The sequence below is a fragment of the Trachurus japonicus genome, chromosome 13 (genome assembly GCF_045865225.1).
Source record: "Trachurus japonicus isolate A0001 chromosome 13, Traja_1.0".
In the NCBI taxonomy this organism is placed as follows: domain Eukaryota; kingdom Metazoa; phylum Chordata; class Actinopteri; order Carangiformes; family Carangidae; genus Trachurus; species Trachurus japonicus.
The window spans coordinates 35,937,070-35,958,843 of record NC_140919.1 but is presented as its reverse complement, the minus strand read 5'-3'; the positions used below and the strand labels follow the sequence as shown (position 1 = coordinate 35,958,843).

The 21,774-nt window shown below is 42.6% G+C and overlaps 4 protein-coding genes across 6 annotated transcripts; all 4 read left to right on the top strand.

The window, feature by feature from the left end:
* Nucleotides 1–1,558: 1,558 nt before the first annotated feature.
* Nucleotides 1,559–6,093, top strand: LOC146976451 (extracellular calcium-sensing receptor-like). Of its 3 annotated transcripts, XM_085796273.1 has the most exons (9): nt 1,559–1,791; nt 2,001–2,295; nt 2,434–2,520; nt 2,757–3,026; nt 3,282–3,488; nt 3,563–3,838; nt 4,658–4,885; nt 4,978–5,101; nt 5,180–6,093. In XM_085796273.1, the coding sequence occupies exons 1-9, from the start codon at nt 1,559–1,561 to the stop codon at nt 6,091–6,093; spliced, it is 2,634 nt and encodes an 877-aa protein (XP_085652399.1). The 3 variants fall into 3 exon arrangements, with proteins under 3 accessions (XP_085652399.1, XP_085652400.1, XP_085652402.1); XM_085796274.1 differs by lacking the exon at nt 3,563–3,838 and having other exon boundaries at nt 4,766–4,885; XM_085796276.1 differs by lacking the exons at nt 1,559–1,791; nt 2,001–2,295; nt 2,434–2,520; nt 3,563–3,838; nt 4,658–4,885.
* A 1,803-nt stretch (nt 6,094–7,896) lies between these two features.
* On the top strand, nt 7,897–12,352 carry LOC146976450 (extracellular calcium-sensing receptor-like). The gene is made up of 9 exons (XM_085796297.1): nt 7,897–8,126; nt 8,415–8,709; nt 8,877–8,963; nt 9,205–9,471; nt 9,760–9,963; nt 10,052–10,327; nt 10,917–11,144; nt 11,238–11,361; nt 11,445–12,352. Exons 1-9 carry the CDS (start codon nt 7,897–7,899, stop codon nt 12,350–12,352), a joined length of 2,619 nt encoding a protein of 872 aa, XP_085652423.1.
* A 4,718-nt stretch (nt 12,353–17,070) lies between these two features.
* LOC146976449 (extracellular calcium-sensing receptor-like) lies at nt 17,071–19,458 on the top strand. Its single transcript, XM_085796701.1, has 6 exons — nt 17,071–17,244; nt 17,417–17,711; nt 18,031–18,117; nt 18,367–18,636; nt 18,855–19,058; nt 19,144–19,458. Exons 1-6 carry the CDS (start codon nt 17,135–17,137, stop codon nt 19,456–19,458), a joined length of 1,281 nt encoding a protein of 426 aa, XP_085652827.1. The 5' UTR covers nt 17,071–17,134.
* Nucleotides 19,459–20,228: 770 nt separating this feature from the next.
* LOC146976448 (vomeronasal type-2 receptor 26-like) lies at nt 20,229–21,360 on the top strand. The gene is made up of 2 exons (XM_085796293.1): nt 20,229–20,352; nt 20,447–21,360. The coding sequence occupies exons 1-2, from the start codon at nt 20,274–20,276 to the stop codon at nt 21,358–21,360; spliced, it is 993 nt and encodes a 330-aa protein (XP_085652419.1). The 5' UTR covers nt 20,229–20,273.
* The last annotated feature ends 414 nt before the right edge of the window (nt 21,361–21,774 follow it).

Below are 21,774 nucleotides of genomic sequence, written 5' to 3'. Positions count from 1 at the left end.
ACTAGAAAATTTCCTCTCGGGAAATTTTGAATGGGCCGCGGGGCTACTGCCGGTTTTGCCATCTCTGTCAACATGGGAATCAAACCCACGATCTTAAGGTCAAGACAGAGCTGATCAGACAGACACATGATCATCTTTCTATAAGCACTGATATGGAGGAGCTGTAATCACATTAGGTTACCTGTGTGTGTGTGTGTGTGTGTGTGTGTGTGTGTGTGTGTGTGTGTGTGTGTGTGTGTGTGTGTGACTGTAATCACATGAAGCTGGCTCTAGAGTCTGTGTGTGTGTGTGTGTGACTGACTTGACACATAGTTAGTTAGTAGCTGCATCCTGTGTCAGTCTGATTTAGCTGTGTCTGTGTTTATAAACATTTAAACGAGCGCCAGGTGGATTGTTTATGAAGTTAACGAGCTCTGGCCTGAGGATCAAAGAGGTTACCACGGCGATAGGGGCCCCCGCAGGCTGAGACAGACAGAAACGTGGAGAAAAAGAGCCATTTTCTGCCTCTAAACCGGTCTCACAATTAGGCTTAGCATGACAAAACGGTAACTCCTATCAGAACAAAACACAGATCAACGTTGCTCTAAGGACTTAATGAAAATTTCGGTACGATTTGGTGTTTCTACAGTAAATATTTTGGCGACGCTGGCAGTTTTAAAACATCAGGCCGTTCTGCTCCTCTCAGAAAATATTTGTATTGGACTCAATGAGGAGCAGGGACAGACGTGGCCGCACTCAGAGGCTGATTCTGTCAATTCTGTAAGTCTCTCTGATATTTTGAGCACATGACATGAGAGATAACAAGTTTGTCTTACAAATTCTGAAAAAACTATGTGTGTAGAGTGAAAATTGTGGCCGTGGTGGCAATTTATCCAGAAAAAATACAGAATGTTTCTTCACTCTCTCCCACTCTAACCGATGATGTCACGCACTCTGACACGAACATTCCATGCAATACACACCCATTATAAACTCATAATTTCTCCAAAAATGATCATGGTCATTGATCAGGGATTGATCAAAAACTATATGACCTATCAAAACGTGGAGTAATACGACAATACACAAGACTTGTGTCTACTGTTTAAAGTTTAAATGGAGTCTCTAGGTGAAAGTATGCCTGAGCAGTAGACGTTTGTTAAACTCCAATGATTGGTCTTTTTCGGTCTTTTTTTTCCGCCCGTCCCATTGACTTACATGCAAAAATTTTGCGCAGTAAATCGCGACTTACGTCGCGAAAAATTCGTAAACTGTTGAGAAAAGTAATAGCACACCGATCCCGATCAAGCCGCACGTTTTGATATATAATATGTCCTGCAACTCTTCGAGTTGCAGGACTAGTAGCGAACCGAAAAAGCGTCCGGAAGATGAAGGAGAAGAATAATAAGAAAAAATCCACACAATAACAGTAGTGCCCGGGCTTCGCCCGGGCACTGGTCCCTGCAGCTATTTCATAGCTGTTGGGACCAGTGCCCGGGGCGATTGCCCGCGGCCCTAATAAAAGGGGGTGGCATAGAGACTTACTGAGTGAGTTGACAATTGGTGTAAATCTGACATCATGAGGGCATATTTAGATCCTAATTTGCTCTTGCTCATGATCCTATATCCATGTCTTTCCTTTGCTCTGCCTTCCCCCCTCTATACCTCCTGTCGGTTACAGGAACAGTTTAATCTAAATGGGATGCACAAGGCTGGGGATGTGGTTCTAGGTGGTCTGTTTGAAATGAATTTCTTTTCTACCCACCCTGACCTGTCTTTTACCTCACGGCCACAGCAGCCTACATGCCATGGGTGAGTCTGTCAGACTAAAAACAAAAAGTGAATTTTTGATAATCTGATACCACTTAATTGCTTTATTCCTTTGTCTTGTAATATTTTTGTCAATTTGACTGTTTTCATTGTTTGCAAAATGTGTAATTATGCAATGTATATACATTTTTTCACCGCTACTATATCATGTTGTCTTTTTTAAAAGTAAACAGCGATCTTTTATGTGTTAGTTTTGATGTCATAGGATTTAGGCTGACCCAGACTATGGCTTTTGCTATTGAAGAAATCAACAGAAACTCAAACCTGCTACCGAATGTGACTCTGGGTTACAGTGTGTATGACAATTGCAACAAATTAGGAGTTGGATTTCGTGCAGCATTGTCATTAGTCAGTGGTCAAGAGGAGAGAGTCACATTACATGAGACCTGTGAAGGAACCCCTCCTGTCCTCGGGATTGTAGGTGATTCTTCCTCTACACGTTCTATTGCAATCTCCAATGTGTTAGGTTTGTACAGAGTGCCGATGGTAAGTTTTTGTGTCTTGACACCCTTTTTTTTTCAAATTTTAAAATTAGTTGTAAACACACCATAGTCAGCCTCACAAAGTTGAAAGAGCTGGTAAAGACACTGAATGGCTTTAAGTTGTACAGTCTGTTCTTTGCAGGTGAGTTATTTTTCCACATGTTCCTGCCTGAGTGACCGGCAAAAGTTTCCATCCTTTTTCAGAACAATACCAAGTGATGCTTTTCAGGTAAGAATCTATCAGGAATATGAAACACAACTGTGTTTCACAATTAAAAAAAAAAAATGCACATTGCTGATTTTGTGTATCATAAATATTTGTCTTATAGATGGAATATATGGTGTCAGATAACAACACTAAAAGGCTGTAATTAAACATGATCCACCGTGAAACTGGTTTAACAGGATTTCCAGTGAAAACCTTTTTCCAGCCTGTGCACTAATCCCACCTCTGTGTATTTTTAGGTGCGTGCTATGATTCAGATTTTAAAACGCTTTGGCTGGACTTGGGCAGGTCTGCTAATTAGTGATGATGATTATGGACTACATGCTGCCCGATCTTTCCACTCTGACCTGGGTCCATCTGGTGGAGGTTGTCTGGCCTACACAGAGATTTTACCCTGGGGTGACAACCCAGCTGAACTAAGGAGGATTGTGAATTTGATGAAGAAATCCACAGCTCGCGTGGTCATTGTGTTTGCACACGAAGGTCATATGATTGATCTCATGAAAGAGGTTGGATTTGCGACTTGATTGTAGTCAAACAGAAAGTTTAGTCAGGCTGTCAACAGGGCTTAATAAGACAAAGCACTGCTCGTTCAAAATGCTTCAGTTTGTTTTTTTGTTCTTTTTGTACCTGTCATTAATTAATTAGTGTACACAAGACCATACTGAGTGCCTTCTGGACTGTTGTCACTTTGCTAATTGTACCTGTAAATGACACTATTATGGCAGTATCGATTTTAATACTTGGCTGATGCTTTTGTACAGGTCATGAGGCAGAATGTGACAGGCCTGCAGTGGATGGCCAGTGAAGCCTGGACATCAGCTGCTGTTCTCCAGACTCCTCGCCTCATGCCGTACCTGGGTGGAACACTGGGTATTGCCATCCGTCGAGGAGAAATACCAGGACTCAGGGAATTCCTCTTACAAATACATCCGGACCTACATCACAACAACAGCTATGGAAATAACATGGTGAGAGTCTCACATTCTGATAATTACAAAAACATTCTATCATTGTTTTAATACATTTTTAACATTTGTTTCAGGTAAATCAGTTTTGGGAATACACATTTCAGTGTAGATTTGCACCACCTCCAGCAGGCTGGGTGGAAGCTGGAGGAGCATTATGCACTGGACAGGACGATCTAGAGAGTGTGAAGACTGAGTACTTGGACATTTCAAATCTCAGGCCAGAGTACAATGTGTATAAGGCTGTGTACGCCCTGGCATATGCTCTTGATGACATGCTGCAGTGTGAGCCAGGGAGAGGGCCTTTCAGTGGCAACAGCTGTGGTAATTTACAGCGACTGGAGCCCTGGCAGGTGAGAGATCATTTTATACTACACCAGTTTATGTCAGGTACAAGGGCAAGTACTGTAGTGACCAAAGAGAAAAGGACAAGGATTAACAATATTAAAACCAAAAGGGCCACAATTAGACAGAACAAGCTGTATGCTAAATGAGCGGTAAAATAGCCTCCAAAAAATAAATAATAAAAGGCTAATGAAACATGACAGCTAAAATTCCACAAATAGTCCCAAAAATGTCTTAAAGTTTGAATTTATAGGTGTGTGTGTTCTCTGCCTATAGGCAGAGAAATGGATGTCCTCTGGCCACGTGACAAGTTATTGAGACATTGACATTATTTTTTGTTGTGATATTCCCACCACTGTTGTTAACTTTTGTTTCAATAAATTATTTGAAATGAAGAAATCGCCACTCCATACTTCTACTTAAATGTCTCACTTTCATGATATAATATCACTGTAGCATGACCTTTGTAGCAAGACCTAACTTTTTGTGAGTAGTGTATATATGCAGATTGTTTATACTATTGTCTGTCAGTGCAGCCACTGTAATTATTTGTCAAGGTCCTCTTTTTTCTGGCATGTGCTCTCCTTCAGCACTTCCCCCTGTAAGCAACAACAACAACAGTAATAATAATAACCCACAATATGGGTTATTATCATTGGTGGTGGTATAATATTATGGTGTCTTGGTGCCATTACTTCAGAAATTACTAGTCCCATATATTCGTAAGTGCAATTTGATTTTGAATAGTAAATGATTATTCTCAACGGTTTTTTGTTTTTCATTTACAATTATGGTTTTACCTCTATCCTTTATTCTTATTTTCATAGCTTGTGTATTATCTGCAAAAGGTCAAATTCACCACACCGTTTGGTGATGAAGTGTCATTTGATGAGAATGGTGATGTCTTACCAATCTATGACATTATGAACTGGCAGTGGCTCCCCGATGGAAGAATTCAAGTTCAGAATGTGGGAGAGGTGAAGAAATCAGCCTTCAAAGGTGAAGAGCTCACACTTCATGAGGATGAAATCTACTGGAACTTTGAATCAAAAGAGGTTAATATTGATCTATCAGATGCCTTACTTTTTACATGGCTCTTTTATAGCTGTAAAATAACACAAATACACATGTATTTTTCTCCCTACAGCCTCCCCTGTCGATGTGCAGTGAGAGCTGTCCTCCAGGTACTCGCATAGCCAGAAAGAAGGGGGAACCTGAATGTTGTTTTGACTGCATCCCCTGTTCTGAGGGAAAGATCAGCAATAAGACTGGTGAGTGTTCAGATTTAAACATGGCAGTTTACATAAATAGCATAAAACCATTTTGTAACTCTTTCCCTTTTTTCACAGACTCCATGGAGTGCACCAGTTGTTCAGAGGATTTCTGGTCCAGCCCCCAGCGTGACCACTGTGTTCCCAAGAAAACAGAGTTCCTCTCCTACCATGAGCCTCTGGGAATCTGTTTGACAACTGCCTCATTACTTGGCACATTTATGTGTGCTGTCGTCCTGGGCATCTTCATCTATCATCGAAAAACACCTATAGTTCGTGCCAACAATTCTGAACTCAGTTTCCAGCTGTTGTTCTCACTTAAACTATGTTTCCTGTGTTCACTACTGTTTATTGGCCACCCCCGACTGTGGACATGTCAGCTGAGACATGCAGCGTTTGGTATCAGCTTTGTTCTTTGTGTCTCGTGCATCCTGGTAAAAACCATGGTGGTTCTGGCTGTGTTCAAGGCCTCCAAGCCAGGAGGAGAGGCCAGTCTGAAGTGGTTTGGTGCTTTGCAGCAGAGGGGGACAGTTTTCACTCTTACTTGCATTCAGGCCGCAATCTGTACTGCCTGGCTTGTGTCCTCTTCACCAGTTCCTCATAAAAACACCCAATACCACATTGACAAGATAGTTTATGAGTGTATAGTTGGATCCACAATTGGATTTGCAGTGTTACTTGGTTATATAGGTTTACTGGCTATTCTCAGCTTCCTGCTAGCGTTTCTGGCAAGGAATCTTCCAGACAACTTCAATGAGGCCAAACTCATCACTTTCAGCATGTTGATCTTCTGTGCTGTGTGGGTGGCCTTTGTCCCTGCTTACATCAGCTCTCCAGGCAAATATGCAGATGCAGTGGAGGTATTTGCCATCCTGGCCTCCAGTTTTGGCCTCTTGGTGGCGCTGTTTGGACCCAAATGTTACATAATATTGATGAGGCCAGAGAGAAACACAAAGAAAGCTATCATGGGTAGACACACTGCTAAATCATAAAACTAGCAACCAAGTCCTTTCACTTAAAGCAAGGTAAGATTTATGCTAGTACTTTGATTGAGAAGGTCAACTGTCTGCTACCTCTGTCGTAAATACTAACCCATACCAAAAATTAAAGTGACAAGGATAAATTGAAAACAGAGAAGTCTAGTTAAAAACTGGAGCAGTTGGAGGTAAAATAAGATGCAGTTATAGATTTAAATTGTCCTAATAATAAAACTGAGCTGGTACTCATCACATTTGGTACAGGTTTATTTTTAGATTAATTTTAAAATTCCCAACACACCCTATTACAACAACATAACAATAATCCTAATAATGTCCTAATGTAGTTTCTCTCTCTCTGTAAACCCCTGATTGCACCACCTGTCTCTCATTTCCTCTGTGTTTCCCATTGTCTCTCATTGGTTCATTTGTCGTTATCCCTGTATGTTCCAGTGTTCCTCCTGTTGTCCCTGAGTCTGTTTTCAAGGTAAAATAAAGACCTTTTTGTCCATTTACCTGCTCCTCTGAGGTCAGCATCTTGGGTCCAGTCCTGCACTACCTGAAATATTCAGCATCTCAGAAAATTCAAAAGAAAAGCGAAAAAGAGATACACGCAGCGATGCGTCCTGTACGCACAGCTGCTTCTGATTTCATCCCTGTTATGCATTGTAGTTGTTTATGTTGTGATCATACTCCCCGTGCACTTTAGGATTGATTTTAAGGTTCTTTTATTAGTTTTTTAATGTCTTAACGGTCTTGGGCCTTCTTATTTATCTGCCCTACTTTTACTATATCAACCCTTGCGGACCCATGAGGTCCTCCGGCGCCGGCCTTTTAGCCTTAACCACGTCATCACGTTGATATAGAGGGATTATTTGTTTACCAACACGGCTGATACGCATGCAACCTGACTGCAGAAAGAACAGCGCATTTTACCTGTTTGACGAGTTGTCATGGTCATCTTGAAGTTTACTCAAAGCAATGTTGTTAGCTAGCCATGTTGACATGTACGCATGGCGCAATGTAATCGTTAAGTGACTGTTGTTTACACACAGTTGCAGAAGCGTGATGGAGAACAAATCCAGAGCGTGTTACACACTTGTCCGCATGCGTGACCAAGGTGTGCATGCTCAAGCATCCCTCCTCCAGAGCGATTGATAAAACAGAGTGGCGACACTTTCATAGGACTCGGTTGTAAAAAATGGTGGACCAATTTCTGGATTATGGGGCCCTCAATAATTCCAAACATTCCTCCCGTGGCGCTGGACCACATCTGTTTCTATGGCTGCAGTTGTACTGATAACAAGATGCATTGTTTCACCAAAGTTATGCTCCAAACTCCCTGTGAGCACTTTGTGGAATATATGAAGGTGAATTCCACATACTCAGGACTGATTTGTGAATTCAGGGAGTTTAATTTTGTAAATTTACAAACTGCAGAGAGATTCATGGGAAATATACCATGACAAGTAGTTAAAAGTTGGTCGACCTCATCTACAGATCAATATAATAGCGGGCGGACCCCTATCCATCTTTCCATACCTACAGTAATACAGAAATAATGTGGCCGCCATGCAATTGTCGGTAGTTGAAAACATTGCCAATGAAGCCTTTGAGAGATAATAACAAAAGTATACACATTCATACATCAGTAGAAATCAGTTTCAAATGAAATGCACATTAAGCCCTGCCCATATATCTTCTTCTGCCCCAAAGGGTGGTGTGGAGGATTATACAATAGTGGAAGTCAATAAAAAGAGGTGATGGCAATAAAATGTGAAGGCTGCTTCCTGTAAAGGGGTAAACCATACGAAAGTCATGAGGACATTTTTAGACACTGACTTGCTCATGATGTTGTGTGCCTGCTTTTCCTCTGCTCTGTCCTCGCCTCCTTATTTTTCCTCATGCCGCTTACAGGGTCAGTTTCATCTAAACGGGATGCACAAGCCTGGAGATGTAACTCTAGGAGGGCTGTTTGGAATCCACTACTTTTCTACACATCCTGACTTGTCTTTTACCTCAGAGCCTCAGCAGCCTACCTGCCATGGGTGAGTCTGTTGGGGGGAATCGGAACAAAAATAGAATCTGGAAAAAGTCAAAATCATTACCAGAATGAATTTTTGATATTGTTATTCTACTGTAAGATAATTACATGTTCTATTTATGTCAACAATATGTTTTTTTACACAGTGTCCTTCATTTGCTTTTTCCTTTTTTCATTCAAGTAATACTGTTATTGCTATTCAGCAATTCACATTATATGCATTATAATCTGTGGAATATGTATATGTTTTCTCATGATTTTCTATAGTAAACAGGGGGGGGTTATGTGTTAGTTTTGATGTTCTAGGATTCAAACAGGCCCAGACCATGGCTTTTACTATTGATGAGATCAACAGAAACTCCAACCTCCTACCTAATATGACTCTGGGATACAGTGTGTATGATAACTGCAATACACTAGGAATTGGATTCCGTTCAGCATTTTCATTAGCCAGTGGTCAAGAGGAGAGAGTCACATTACATGAGACCTGTGTAGGAACCCCTCCGGTCCTCGGGATTGTGGGTGATGATTCCTCAACACGTTCAATTGCAGTCTCCAATGTCTTAGGTTTGTACAGAGTGCCTCTGGTAAGTTTTTCGGCCTCACCATCTGTTGATTCTTTTGGATCATTGTGATTTGATTTAACTTTAAATGTAAAGTCAGTTGTAAATATGAAGTATCCAGCATCACGAAGCTGAAAAACATATCAAAGGCATTGAACAGCTTTAGGATGTACAGTCTATGCTTTTTGCAGGTGAGCTATTTTTCCACATGTTCCTGTTTGAGTGACCGGCAAAAGTTTCCATCCTTCTTTAGGACGATCCCAAGTGATGCTTTTCAGGTAAAAATCTAAGAGAAAAGTTAAAATACATCAAATAAAGAATGTGCAGATAAAAATGTCAGCAACACATTTCTAAACTACAAATGTATTAATTTTGTGTATGACTAGTTACATTATTCGTCTCACAGAGCTGTATGTGTCAGATAACAACACTGACAGGCCATAATTACACATGCTCTACTGTATAGTGGAACCTGTATTTTCAACCTGTGCAAAAATCTCTCCTCTCTTTATTCTTTAGGTGCGGGCAATTATTCAGATTCTCAAACATTTTGGCTGGACTTGGGCAGGTCTGCTGATCAGTGATAATGATTATGGACTCCACGCTGCCCGATCTTTCCAATCTGAGGGTCCCTCTGGTGGAGGTTGTCTGGCTTACTTAGAGGTTTTGCCTGAGGATGATGATCCAGCTGAACTAAGGAGGATTGTGGATGTGATAAAGAAATCTACAGCTCATGTGGTCATTGTGTTTGCACATGAAGGTCACATTATTAACCTCATGGAAGAGGTTGGGCTATACTACATGTGTACTCACTTACTATATAAATAAATAGATAAAAAATCTGGCTAGTTATCCGTTTTTAAACACTAATCATAAATATTTTACAGCAAGGTTATTGACAGTACATTTAAAATTCTGTATAAACACTGCTTGCAGGTTTTGCTGTAACGAATCAAACTCTGTTGTGATGATATGCATCACTTGGCCAACATCACCATATAAATCAAAAGGTTTCAACCTGTGAATGATATGGTATGGCAATATGAAAAACAGTCTGTATAATGCATTGTCCAGGTGGCGAGACAGAATGTGACAGGCCTGCAGTGGATTGCCAGTGAAGCATGGACATCATCTACCACACTGCAGACCCATCATCTCATGCCGTACCTGGGTGGAACACTGGGTATTGCCATCCGTAGAGGAGAAATACCAGGACTCAGAGAGTTCATGCTACAGATACAGCCTGACCTACAGGACAAAAGCAGTGGAAATAATATGGTGAGACCTTAATCTGGCAATCTGACTGGGTATTTGCAAGAAATTTTAATGTCATTGTTTAAAGTTCACAGTTTTGTTTGTGTTTCAGATAAATCAGTTTTGGGAATACACGTTTCAGTGTAGATTTGCACCACCTCCAGCAGGCTGGGTGGAAGCTGGAGGAGCATTATGCACTGGACAGGAAGATCTAGCAAGTGTGGAGACTGAATTCTTGGATCTCTTAAATCTCAGGCCAGAGTACAATGTGTATAAGGCTGTGTACGCCCTGGCATATGCTCTTGATAACATGCTGCAGTGTGAGTCAGGCAGAGGGCCTTTCAGTGAGAACAGCTGTGCTAATTTACAAAGACTGGAGCCCTGGCAGGTGAGAGATCAATTAACACCTAATCTTATGTTCATAGTATTTTTGTGCAGGAGCATTTTTATAGTAATAATAACATTTATTTCTGTAGCACTTATTGAAATTAATATTACACATTTAAAACAATAACAAACAAATGAAATAATAACAAAAGAGTACAATAAAATCAGCAACAAGGACAATACAATCAAGTTACAGTAGGAAAGGGGAAGGCCAATCGATAAAAGTTAGTTTTAAGAAGGGATTTAAAAGAAGCTACTGAGGTTGCCTGCCTGAGATCGAAGGGGAAATAATTTAATGTATAATACTAAATACAAGGCCACGAGATTAAAATGTGCAAACTGATAAAAGAATAGCTAACTAGATTTTTTCTACTGCTGTGAATAATCAGGTCAAAGAGAGCATTCACTTTTTACTGGGTCCGTTATATTATCGGTCATACATAGGCCTTACTTAAAAAATGCTTGGCTTAAACTTCTAACGACATTATGTGTGTTCCTGACATGATAGCCGTACTCAGTAATGAGCTGATTTGTCTTTTTCCTTCTATCCTTTTTGGTTTTCTCTTTATTGCATTTTCTCATTTTCATAGCTTGTGCATTACTTGCAAAAGGTCAACTTCACCACATCTTTTGGTGATGAAGTATCATTTGATGAGAATGGTGATGTTTTACCAATCTATGACATCATGAACTGGCAGTGGCTCCCCGATGGAAGAATTAAAGTACAAAATGTGGGAGATGTTAAGAAATCAGCCTTCAAAGGTGATGTGCTCACACTTCATGAGGATAAAATCTACTGGAACTTTGAATCAAAAGAGGTCAATACTCTGACTGCTTTCTTTTGTGTACATGGATAACATTATTTATAGCAGTATGAAGGATGAACGAGAATAATATTTCTCTCCCTACAGCCCCCCCGATCAGTGTGCAGTGAGAGCTGTCCTCCAGGTACCCGCAAGGCCCGAAAAAAGGGAGAACCTGAATGTTGTTTTGACTGCATCCCTTGTTCTGAGGGAAAAATCAGCAATAAGACTGGTAATGTACAAATATTGTTTTTACTGTGTTGGTGTGAGGATTACATATACTTTGTAGCATCTCACCATCCTCCTTTATTTCAGACTCCATGGAGTGCACCAGTTGTCCAGACGATTTCTGGTCCAGCCCCAAGCGTGACCACTGTGTTCCTAAGAAAACAGAGTTCCTCTCCTACCATGAGCCTCTGGGAATCTGTTTGACAACTGCCTCATTACTTGGCACATTGATCTGTTCTATCGTCCTGGGCATCTTCATCTATCATCGCCAAACACCTATAGTCCGAGCCAACAATTCTGAACTCAGTTTCCAGCTGTTGTTATCACTAAAACTATGTTTCCTGTGTTCACTGCTGTTTATTGGCCACCCCAGACTGTGGACATGTCAGCTGAGACATGCAGCATTTGGCATCAGCTTTGTTCTTTGTGTTTCATGCATCCTGGTTAAAACCATGGTGGTTCTGGCTGTGTTCAAGGCCTCCAAGCCAGGAGGAGAAGCCAGTCTGAAGTGGTTTGGTGCTTTGCAGCAGAGAGGGACAGTTTTTACTCTTACTTGCATTCAGGCAGCAATTTGTACTGCCTGGCTTGTCTCTGCATCCCCAGCACCTCATAAAAACACACAATACCACAAAGACAAGATAGTTTATGAGTGTATAGTTGGGTCCACAATTGGCTTTGGAGTGTTACTTGGTTATATTGGCTTACTGGCTGTCCTCAGCTTCCTGCTAGCGTTTCTGGCAAGGAATCTTCCAGATAACTTCAATGAGGCCAAACTCATCACTTTCAGCATGTTGATCTTCTGTGCTGTGTGGGTGGCCTTTGTCCCTGCTTATATCAGCTCTCCAGGCAAATATGCAGATGCAGTGGAGGTATTTGCCATCCTGGCCTCCAGTTTTGGCCTCTTGGTGGCGCTGTTTGGACCCAAATGTTACATAATCCTGCTTAGACCCGAGAGAAACACAAAGAAAGCTATCATGGGTCGGGCCACAAAGTAATAAAATTACCTAACAGTCTTCTAATTTAACTGTCAGTAAACATTGTTATCTATACACTAACCCACATCCATATAACATTCTTAACCTTCAGTTATGTATTGTAACTAACTTTTTTTTATGCATAACTCCTGTCTGTTTGAGGGAAAGACCATGATTTTTTAAAATTAAAATTAAGAATCCTTCTTTAAAGTTAATATACAATGTCATGGCTAGATACAGCTGTATAATAACATCACCTCACTGCCTACTTTTCTCCCATAATAACCACTACAGCCACCAGAGGGCCTTGTCACCTTAACGTAAGCTTATATTTTTGGGCATCTGCTGAAATGACTGATGTTTTTTTTCATGACCACTAATCATTATGGTGCTCCTCATGGGAGTACAATCTGAAATTATAAACTGAATTAAATTAATCTGCTTTGCATTTACTTGCATTTTGTAACAGTGTTCATTACCAGTCAAAACTGGAAGCAACAGAGAAATTATAATAAAAATGACTTACATTTTTTGAATTATCAACTATTTTTGTCTAATTGTTTGTGTATCCCCTAGGAAAACCTTGAATTACAATACAACCAACCAAGTTGTGGTAATTATGGTGTTTGTCCTCCCTGGCAGCCAGAAATGTTTGGCACAGTATTTTAAGTCAAAATCAAGTTGACTTTTGACAAAGGATTAGACCCCACTAGGTTGGTTGCTGGAGCTCAGGCATGGACTGGCCATCTGTCGTACCGGGCAATGCCTGGTGGGCCGACGCACATCTTTGGGCTGGCCCAGGTCATTTATAGGTTATTATAGCTTGCCATAAAGTTATAGTTTGCAGGTGTTGCAGCGTATAGATATCATTATCATGTGAACCATTGCTTTGCTGAAATGGATTAAAGACATCTCTAGCAGTGTTTTTTTGACAACTACTTTCACGTCAAGATGGGGAATAGTGGCACTGTGGCCGTCTCCCCCAAGATGATGGTCTCCGTGAGTAGTGAAAGAGCGTATCATTTTTTTTAAACATGGTTACTTCCATGTAGGCTATTGGGCTTTTTATAATTTTTGAAGCTTCACAATGTGCACATATATCCTCTGGTATGGCGTGTGCTTTTGCATATCGTATAAATAACCATAGTGGGCCACCAGGGATCAAAAATGCCATTAGTCCTAGTCCAGCCCTGCTGAAGCTGCAGGTGACATATGACATATGGGCTGTTACTGGTGTGGTAAGGTGAAGAGGGCCCGGGCGGGCTTCGAACCCCAGACTCCCGGGTAATAGTCATCGCGCTAACCATTCGGCCAAAGGGACATCCCCTTGGCCAAGTAGCCAGGGCGCATGATCAATTGGAGGCATAGTGACAGGACCCTCAACTGTCACACTGGCTTCAAGAGGAGGCCTCTCTGGAACGCTTTCCAGAAGGTGAAGCTGAGGCTGATGACTGCTTTCTTGCAGTCTTTTTTGGCTAAGAAAGCAAAGTACTCAAAAAAAGTCATCATGCGGGGGGGGCTTGTCTACTCTGGTCTTGACCTTGATGTGAGTGGTGGGACAGTCCCGGGAGTCCCCATGGACACAGGAGACTGGGATAGGGGGCCCCTGGGGTCCCGTTGTCAGTTCGGGCCTTAGAAGGGTAACGGCGCTTCCAGAGTCTAGGAGGGCCTCTGTATCCTGTCTGCCGATTCGGACGGGGAGTTTTGGGGCCGTCGTGTTCTCATGAGCCCAGCAGGTGTTGAGATAGCCGCCAGATTCCTGTGGGCCCCCAGCTGTTGGCATAGACTCCTCATCCCCGGGGCAGTTCCAGGAAAGATGACCTTCCTGACCACAGGTGTAGCACCTGCGGCGTTATTTGCTGGCCTGGTTGGGGGAGGTGCCCGGGGCTGGCCCTCCTGGATGGGCCGGGGTGGGGTTTGCATCTCTTGCCCCCCCCTTTCACCCTAGGTTTCTCTCCCCGGGGGTCAGTGCGGCCGGGACGGGGGTTCTCCCCCCCCGGTTGCCCCGCAGCAGCTCATTGGTTACCTGGTGGTTTTCTAACAGCTCCACCAGGGCATCCACAGAGTCAGGATTACTCTGGGAGGCGTATTGTCTCGCATCTGCAGGTAAGGCTTGAATGCAGCGGTCTATCACAACTCTCTCAAGGGCCGAGGGTCTGTCCCCTGTGGTCAACCAGGTGCGGGTCAAACATCAGCGTGGCTACCTGGGGGCGAACAGGGGCAGTCGAGTCATAGGCCCAGGCATGAAACCTCTGGGCCCTTGTCGGTAGGTTGTGACCATAATGGGCCAAAATGGTCGCTTTCAACAGGTCATAGTTGTTTGCATCCCTGGGAAGAAGGTTCCAACAGGCCTGCTGAGCTTCCCCTGTTAGAAAAGGGGCCAGTATGCCAGCCCACTCTGGTTTTGGCCATCTCTCTCTCTCTGCTGTCCTCTCAAATACCTCAAGGTAGGCTTCCACGTCATCTTCTGCACTTTGTTTCGTTAGCACTTTAGTGGGTCCTACAGGCCGCTCTGGTTTCACCAAGTGTTTTCCCAACACTGGCATCACATCCTGCAAGGCCTTAAGGCTTTGGGCCTGCTGGGCTTGGGTTTGGATGAGCTGGGCCAGGGCCTCCTCCATCTGGGGTCTATTTTATGGGGAATCTGTAGCATTGGATCACTGTGCCCGCATTCTCCACCAAACTGTGGCACCCCAGGGGAGGGAGAGCAACCAGATTCCCATAAAATAGGCTTCCAGACAGATTCAGCAAAATCAAAGAGTCTTTAATGAACAAAGTATCAGGGGAGAGAAAAGGTCAAGGGGTAGAAGGGTAACTAAAGTTTCTTCCTGGCTGGGGCAGGTGACACCAGGTTTCAATCCTGGGTCTTCGACAAAACAGGCTCCTGGATAGGGCAGAGAGAGAGAGACAGGTGAGGTTTAAATCAGAACTTGCCACGTCGTCCCAGGGCTCCTTGTCCAGCCCAAATCACTGGGTCCATGCTGTCTCCTGACGTCCACTGCCTGAGGTTCCTCCTGCTCAAAGAGAGAGCATGAGTATGAGCCCAGTGCTTAAATCTCTTCCCCTCATCAACTGACCGGTTGCAGGTGTGTCTAGTGCCAGGTGCCCAGTGGCTGCACCGCCTCCACTGGGTAGAGCATACACCCTGCTACCTCTCCTAACCGGAGCCTATGTGTTCTTCCTGGTTGGGCGGAGCGGAGCCTGAGGCTTCTCCTGGGTTGCCACAGCACGGGTCGAAAACATATACCAACGAAGTCACCTGTGTTTGTTCATTGTTAGCAGCAGCGTTCGAGCTCACATTAAGATCTGTCTTGGAAGTGACTTCCTGGTGAAGGCAGTGCTACCGCTCCCAGTGTGTGTTGCTCCAGAGGTGTTGCCATAATGTTACACTTTTGTGCAGATTGCATGGCCCCTCTGGAATTGGAGGGTGACCATGATTTTTGTCCTTCTTGCCTGGGTATCAGCCACCTGAAAGCCGGCCTCTCTGGGGACCCATGCATGAACGGCCAGGCTGAGAAAAGTGGAGAATTTGGCTGGCGTTGTGGACATTTCCCTGGACGCGGATCCACTTCCTGTGAGCTAGCCTAGCAGGGTCAAGCGCCACGCGAGGAGGCCAGGGGTGCCCCGGCTGGGAAAAAAAAGCAAAAACTCACTGCTAAGGTCAATCAGTTACCAGCCGAGCTGAGCCAGATGAAGGAGCTTCTTTTTGCTCTACAACTGGGGACCCATGTGCAGTGACCCCCGGTGGAGCAGATGCTGGCTGAGGATGATGCTCTTTCTATTACAGCATCTGCAACCCAGTTTGGAGATTCTGTGGGTGACACAACCTTTCAGGACTCTGGATCACCATCACATGGCTCGGCCCAGAGCTCATCTCAGGGGTCAGAGGAGGCCTCCAAGGGGGCCACTGTTTGACAGAGGTTTGATGTTCTCCCAGAGGTGTGCTGACAGCCATGTAGATCTAGTACATTGCAAAAAATCCAGGATGACTGCCACAGAGCAGTTTCTTTTTGACAGTGGATGTTCTCATTCCACTCTGAAGGTGTTTGTGGCTGCCATTTTCAAGCCAGCACACTCAGGTCGATGGAGTCACTGTGGGAGGCTGGTGTCCTTGCTTCTCAAGGGAGTGTTGAGACTGCGTCCTCCAAAGACCAGGAGAGCCCCAGCATGGGACTTGCCCCTGCTGCTAGAAGCATTGTGTCGGCCTCCCTTTGGGCCTCTGGCCTACGTGGACTTTAAGTGGCTGTCCATGATGGCGAATACAATACATGAATACATCAAATAAACCACGAGGTATGAAATAGTTACCAAGAAAAAAAGCATCTCTATCACAAGTAAAATTATTCATCTAATCGTTGGGGTTGTATGGTGTCACCAATAGAACCTTTTGGATGGACTTGGGCAGGTGTAGCATGTGTTCCCTAATACAGAGATAATGTGAGTGTTGTGCAATTGTCAGTTGTTGACAACACTGCTATTGACCTCATGCAAACATTAATTCTGCCTCAGTAGAAATCAATATCAAATGAAATGCATTTTAGGCCCTGCCCATACTACATTGTATGCCCTGATAGGAGTGTAAAGATTAACCAACAAATCTTGGAAGTGAATAAAAGGGGTGTCACAGTGATGAAAGGTGAAGACTCGCTCAGAAAAGGTGTAAACCAGATGAAGGTCATGTGGACATCTTTAAAAGCCAGCTTGCTCTTGCTTCCGATGTTGTATTTCTACTTTTCCTCTGCTGCATCTCCCCCTCTTTATTCCTCCTCTTGCCAGTTACAAGGACAGTTTCATCTGAATGGGATGCACAAGGCTGGAGATGTGGTTCTTGGAGGTCTGTTTCAAATCCACTTCTTTTCTACCTATCCTGACATGTCTTTTACTTCCGAGCCTCAGCAGCCTACCTGCCATGGGTGAGTGTTAAGAAAGGCAGAGAAAAAACAAAAACTGTGAAAACCAAGATCATTATGAGAGTGTATTTTTAGACAATAAGATAACTGTGGCTATTAAACTGTCTTCATTTTCACTGTCATGCTTTATCATGTTGTGTTTTTCAGTTGTAAATAGTGATATTTTATGTGTTAGTTTTGATGTTCTAGGATTCAAACAGGCCCAGACCATGGCTTTTGCTATTGATGAGATCAACAGAAACTCCAACCTGCTACCTAATGTGACTCTGGGATACAGTGTGTATGACAATTGCCTCCAACTAGGAATTGGATTCCGTGGTGCATTGTCATTAGTCAGTGGTCAAGAGGAGAGAGTTACATTGCATGAGACCTGCATAGGAACCCCTCCTGTCCTCGGGATTGTGGGTGATGATGCCTCTTCGCATTCTATTGCAATCTCCACTGTTTTAGGCTTGTACAGGGTGCCAATGGTAAGTTTTTCTGCCTCATCTGAAATTATTTTTGATCAACAGCTGCGTCTGGTTCTGAACCTATTTTATGTGCTATAATTATCTAAATAGCTTTTTCTTGTTTATACCCTCTAAACTGTTTTTTGTGTTTGTTAGTTTACTTTACATGGTATGTTAAAGCATTTGTAACTTTGATTAAGAAATGTGCTGTGTCAGTAACATCATAATTAGCATTGGTGTTATTTAGTTAAAAAGCCAATAATTAAATACAAAAGAAACAAACAAAAGAAACTTTTAAGTATGTTAATGGTTACAGACGTGTAGTTTGTGTTATTTGCAGGTGAGTTATTTTTCCACATGTTCCTGTCTGAGTGACCGGCAAAAGTTTCCATCCTTCTTTAGGACGATCCCAAGTGATGCTTTCCAGGTAAAAGTCTTATCATAAATTTGAAATATATCGAATAAAGCATGTGCAGTAAGATAATTGTCAGGAAGGTTAGTGACACATATAGTCTTTCTTTATATCACAAGTTGCATCATTTGCCTCCTTGAAGGATTTATATAGCGCATAACAACACTGAAAGGTCATAGTTGAACATGGTCCACTGGGGAACTTGTTTAACAGGTTTTCTGTAATTTCTAGCCGGTGCACTGATCCACCCTCTGTATATTTTAGGTGCGTGCTATGATTCAGGTTCTCAAATACTTTGGCTGGACTTGGGCAGGTCTGCTGATCAGTGATGATGATTATGGACTTGGTGCTGCACAATCGTTCCACTCCGACCTGGGTTCATCAGGTGGAGGTTGTCTGGCCTACACAGAGATTTTGTCCTGGGGTGACAACCCAGCTGAACTAAGGAGGATTGTAAATGTCATAAAGAAATCCACAGCTCGTGTGGTCATTGCATTTGTGCATGAAAGTCACATGATTGATCTCATGGAGGAGGTTGGGCTGAAATACAACTTCATTACAACTTATAATAAATATGTTTATATTTATGACTATTAATTTATTAAGTTGACACAAGGACTCTTTCATTTTATTCTTTACCCACTCCACTGTGTAAAAAACAGGATTTCACTTCTATATTAGCAAGTTAAACAACACATAAATGTGTGTATGGTTTAGATAATCCATTATAACTAGTAAAATGCATTGTACAGGTGGTGAGACAGAATGTAACAAGCCTGCAGTGGATGGCCAGTGAAGCATGGACATCAGCTGCTGTTCTCCAGACTCCTCGCCTCATGCCGTACCTGGGTGGAACACTGGGTATTGCCATCCGTCGAGGAGAAATACCAGGACTCCGGGAATTCCTCTTACAAATACGTCCTGACACACATCATAACAACTACAGAAGTAATGTGGTGAGACTCAAACCCTACAATCTCAATAATATGAAGAACAACATGTTGTCATTGTTTCTAATACATAATTTTGAATATGTCTTAGATAAATCAGTTTTGGGAATACACATTTCAGTGTAGATTTGCACCACCTCCAGCAGGCTGGGTGGAAGCTGGAGGAGCATTATGCACTGGACTGGAAGATCTAGCAAGTGTGGAAAGTGAGTTCTTAGACATATTAAATCTCAGGCCAGAGTACAATGTGTATAAGGCTGTGTACGCCCTGGCATATGCTCTTGATGATATGCTGCAGTGTGAGCCAGGGAGAGGGCCTTTCAGCGGTAACAACTGTGGTAATTTACAGCGACTGGAGCCCTGGCAGGTGAGAGATCAATTTACATTTCACTTTTTTATATTATAAATCCTGTGCGTATGATGTTTCATGTGGAGTAAGTACAAAACCATGAGATTATCAGTAGTGAAGTAAAGATAAACTGAATGCATGATAGCTGTGTATTTTGCTTTGCTTATTTGTGTATCTATCTTGAAAGGCACATTGTCTCTGACAGGAAACACAATTTTTATAAATAAAGTGTCTTCTTCTTGTTCATAAGCAAATTCTCAGTAGATATGGTACTCTACGTACGTACGGAAGCCCTGCAAAGCCAGTGACTTTTTTTTTCATCACCATTTCACTATGTTTCTTGTTTTCTTTTGCCCCAAAAGCTAAGTTAAATAATTAATAACTTCTTCTTCTTCTTTCGATAAAAAGTTTTATTTTCTCTTGTTTAATTAATTGTAGATATTTGGCCTGGGTCTATTATCTAGAATTTCTTTCCATTTCATCTTACCTCTTTGTCCTTGTTATTATTTTCATAGCTTGTATATTACTTGGAAAAGGTCAACTTCACCACATCTTTTGGTGATCACATATCATTTGATGAAAACGGCGATGTTCTACCAATTTATGACATACTGAACTGGCAGGGGCTCCCTAATGGAGGAATTAAAGTTCAGACTGTAGGTGAAGTTAAGAAGTCTCCATTCAAAGGTGAAGAGCTCACACTTGATGAAGATGAAATCTTCTGGAACTTTGAATCTAAAGAGGTTACTTTGGAATTTTTAAGACACATCTCTTTTTTGGACTGTAATTCTTAACACTGTAGAATAACAATGAATGACATCCTACAGCCACCCCGGTCAGTGTGCAGTGACAGCTGTCCTCCAGGTACCCGTATGGCCAGAAAGAAAGGGGAACCAGAGTGCTGTTTTGACTGCATCCCTTGTTCTGAGGGGAAGATCAGCAATAAGTCTGGTGAGTGCTCCTGTTGTAATACTTTGACTTCACTCAAAGAATTGTATTAATTATATATCAAGAATGCACCCAATCCTTTTCTGCTTTTTGTAAGACTCGATGGAGTGCATCAGTTGTCCAGAGGATTTCTGGTCCAGCCCCCAGCGTGACCACTGTGTCCCAAAGAAAATAGACTTCCTCTCCTACCATGAGCCTCTGGGAATCTGCTTGACAGCCACCTCACTACTGGGTACATTTATCTGTGCTATTGTCCTAGGGATATTTATCTATCATCGTAAAACACCTATAGTACGAGCCAACAACTCTGAGCTTAGTTTCCAACTTTTGTTATCACTTAAACTATGTTTCCTGTGTTCGCTGCTGTTTATTGGCCATCCCCGACTGTGGACATGTCAGCTGAGACATGCAGCATTTGGCATCAGCTTTGTTCTCTGTGTCTCGTGCATCCTGGTTAAAACCATGGTGGTTCTGGCTGTGTTCAAGGCCTCCAAGCCAGGAGGAGAGGCCAGTCTTAAGTGGTTTGGTGCTGTGCAGCAGAGAGGGACAGTTCTGATTCTTACTTCTGTTCAAGCAGCAATCTGTACTGCCTGGCTTGTGTCCTCCTCACCCGCACCTCATAAAAACACACAATATCACAATGACAAGATCGTTTATGAGTGTGTCATTGGGTCCACAATTGGTTTTGCAGTGTTACTTGGTTATATTGGCTTACTTGCTATTCTTAGCTTCCTCTTAGCTTTTCTGGCAAGGAATCTTCCAGATAACTTTAATGAGGCCAAACTTATCACTTTCAGCATGTTGATCTTTTGTGCTGTGTGGGTGGCCTTTGTTCCCGCTTATATCAGCTCTCCAGGTAAATATGCAGATGCAGTGGAGGTATTTGCCATCCTGGCCTCCAGTTTTAGCCTCTTGGTGGCGCTGTTTGGCCCCAAATGTTATATAATCCTGCTTCGACCAGAAAGAAACACAAAGAAAGCTATCATGGGCCGAGGCACTAGTAAGTTATAAAATCATCAATTACGCTTACATATTAATATCACAGGTGTCCTGGTGACAGTTGAAATACTTACCATACCATTTAACAGTGGATATCACACAGTGGATATCACACAAATTGACATCCGTGTTAAAAGCCAGCGTTAATAGATCCATGCGTTTACTGCAACTATGACAACGACTGAAAACCATGGAAACGTAAACGTACAATTCCACCAAACCAGCAAAACCGGAAGCCGGTTTTGACCATAGATGACGTTCGGAAACTTGTGGATAAGCCATGTTGTTTGTACATGATTTTGTCAAATAAAGTTGAGAGAAAAAAAACTTCATCCATGACATTATATCTTGCCATTTGTAACCATCCACGCACCATTGCTGCTTCTGGGTCCAATATCTGTGGGAATTTAATAGGAGATGATATCA

What these genes read in the sequence shown, in the direction of transcription:
- LOC146976451 (XM_085796273.1), top strand. Translation starts at nt 1,559, where the DNA reads ATGAGGGCATATTTAGATCCTAATTTGCTCTTGCTCATGATCCTATAT. An exon ending in GGAACTTTGAATCAAAAGAG is followed by an intron (nt 4,886 to 4,977) that starts GTTAATATTGAT and finishes TTCTCCCTACAG; the next exon opens with CCTCCCCTGTCGATGTGCAG. An exon ending in AAAGATCAGCAATAAGACTG is followed by an intron (nt 5,102 to 5,179) that starts GTGAGTGTTCAG and finishes CTTTTTTCACAG; the next exon opens with ACTCCATGGAGTGCACCAGT.
- LOC146976450 (XM_085796297.1), top strand. Translation starts at nt 7,897, where the DNA reads ATGAGGACATTTTTAGACACTGACTTGCTCATGATGTTGTGTGCCTGC. An exon ending in CAGCAGCCTACCTGCCATGG is followed by an intron (nt 8,127 to 8,414) that starts GTGAGTCTGTTG and finishes GTTATGTGTTAG; the next exon opens with TTTTGATGTTCTAGGATTCA. An exon ending in AAAAATCAGCAATAAGACTG is followed by an intron (nt 11,362 to 11,444) that starts GTAATGTACAAA and finishes CCTTTATTTCAG; the next exon opens with ACTCCATGGAGTGCACCAGT.
- LOC146976449 (XM_085796701.1), top strand. Translation starts at nt 17,135, where the DNA reads ATGCACAAGGCTGGAGATGTGGTTCTTGGAGGTCTGTTTCAAATCCAC. An exon ending in GCTTGTACAGGGTGCCAATG is followed by an intron (nt 17,712 to 18,030) that starts GTAAGTTTTTCT and finishes TGTTATTTGCAG; the next exon opens with GTGAGTTATTTTTCCACATG. An exon ending in TGATTGATCTCATGGAGGAG is followed by an intron (nt 18,637 to 18,854) that starts GTTGGGCTGAAA and finishes TGCATTGTACAG; the next exon opens with GTGGTGAGACAGAATGTAAC.
- LOC146976448 (XM_085796293.1), top strand. Translation starts at nt 20,274, where the DNA reads ATGGCCAGAAAGAAAGGGGAACCAGAGTGCTGTTTTGACTGCATCCCT. An exon ending in GAAGATCAGCAATAAGTCTG is followed by an intron (nt 20,353 to 20,446) that starts GTGAGTGCTCCT and finishes GCTTTTTGTAAG; the next exon opens with ACTCGATGGAGTGCATCAGT.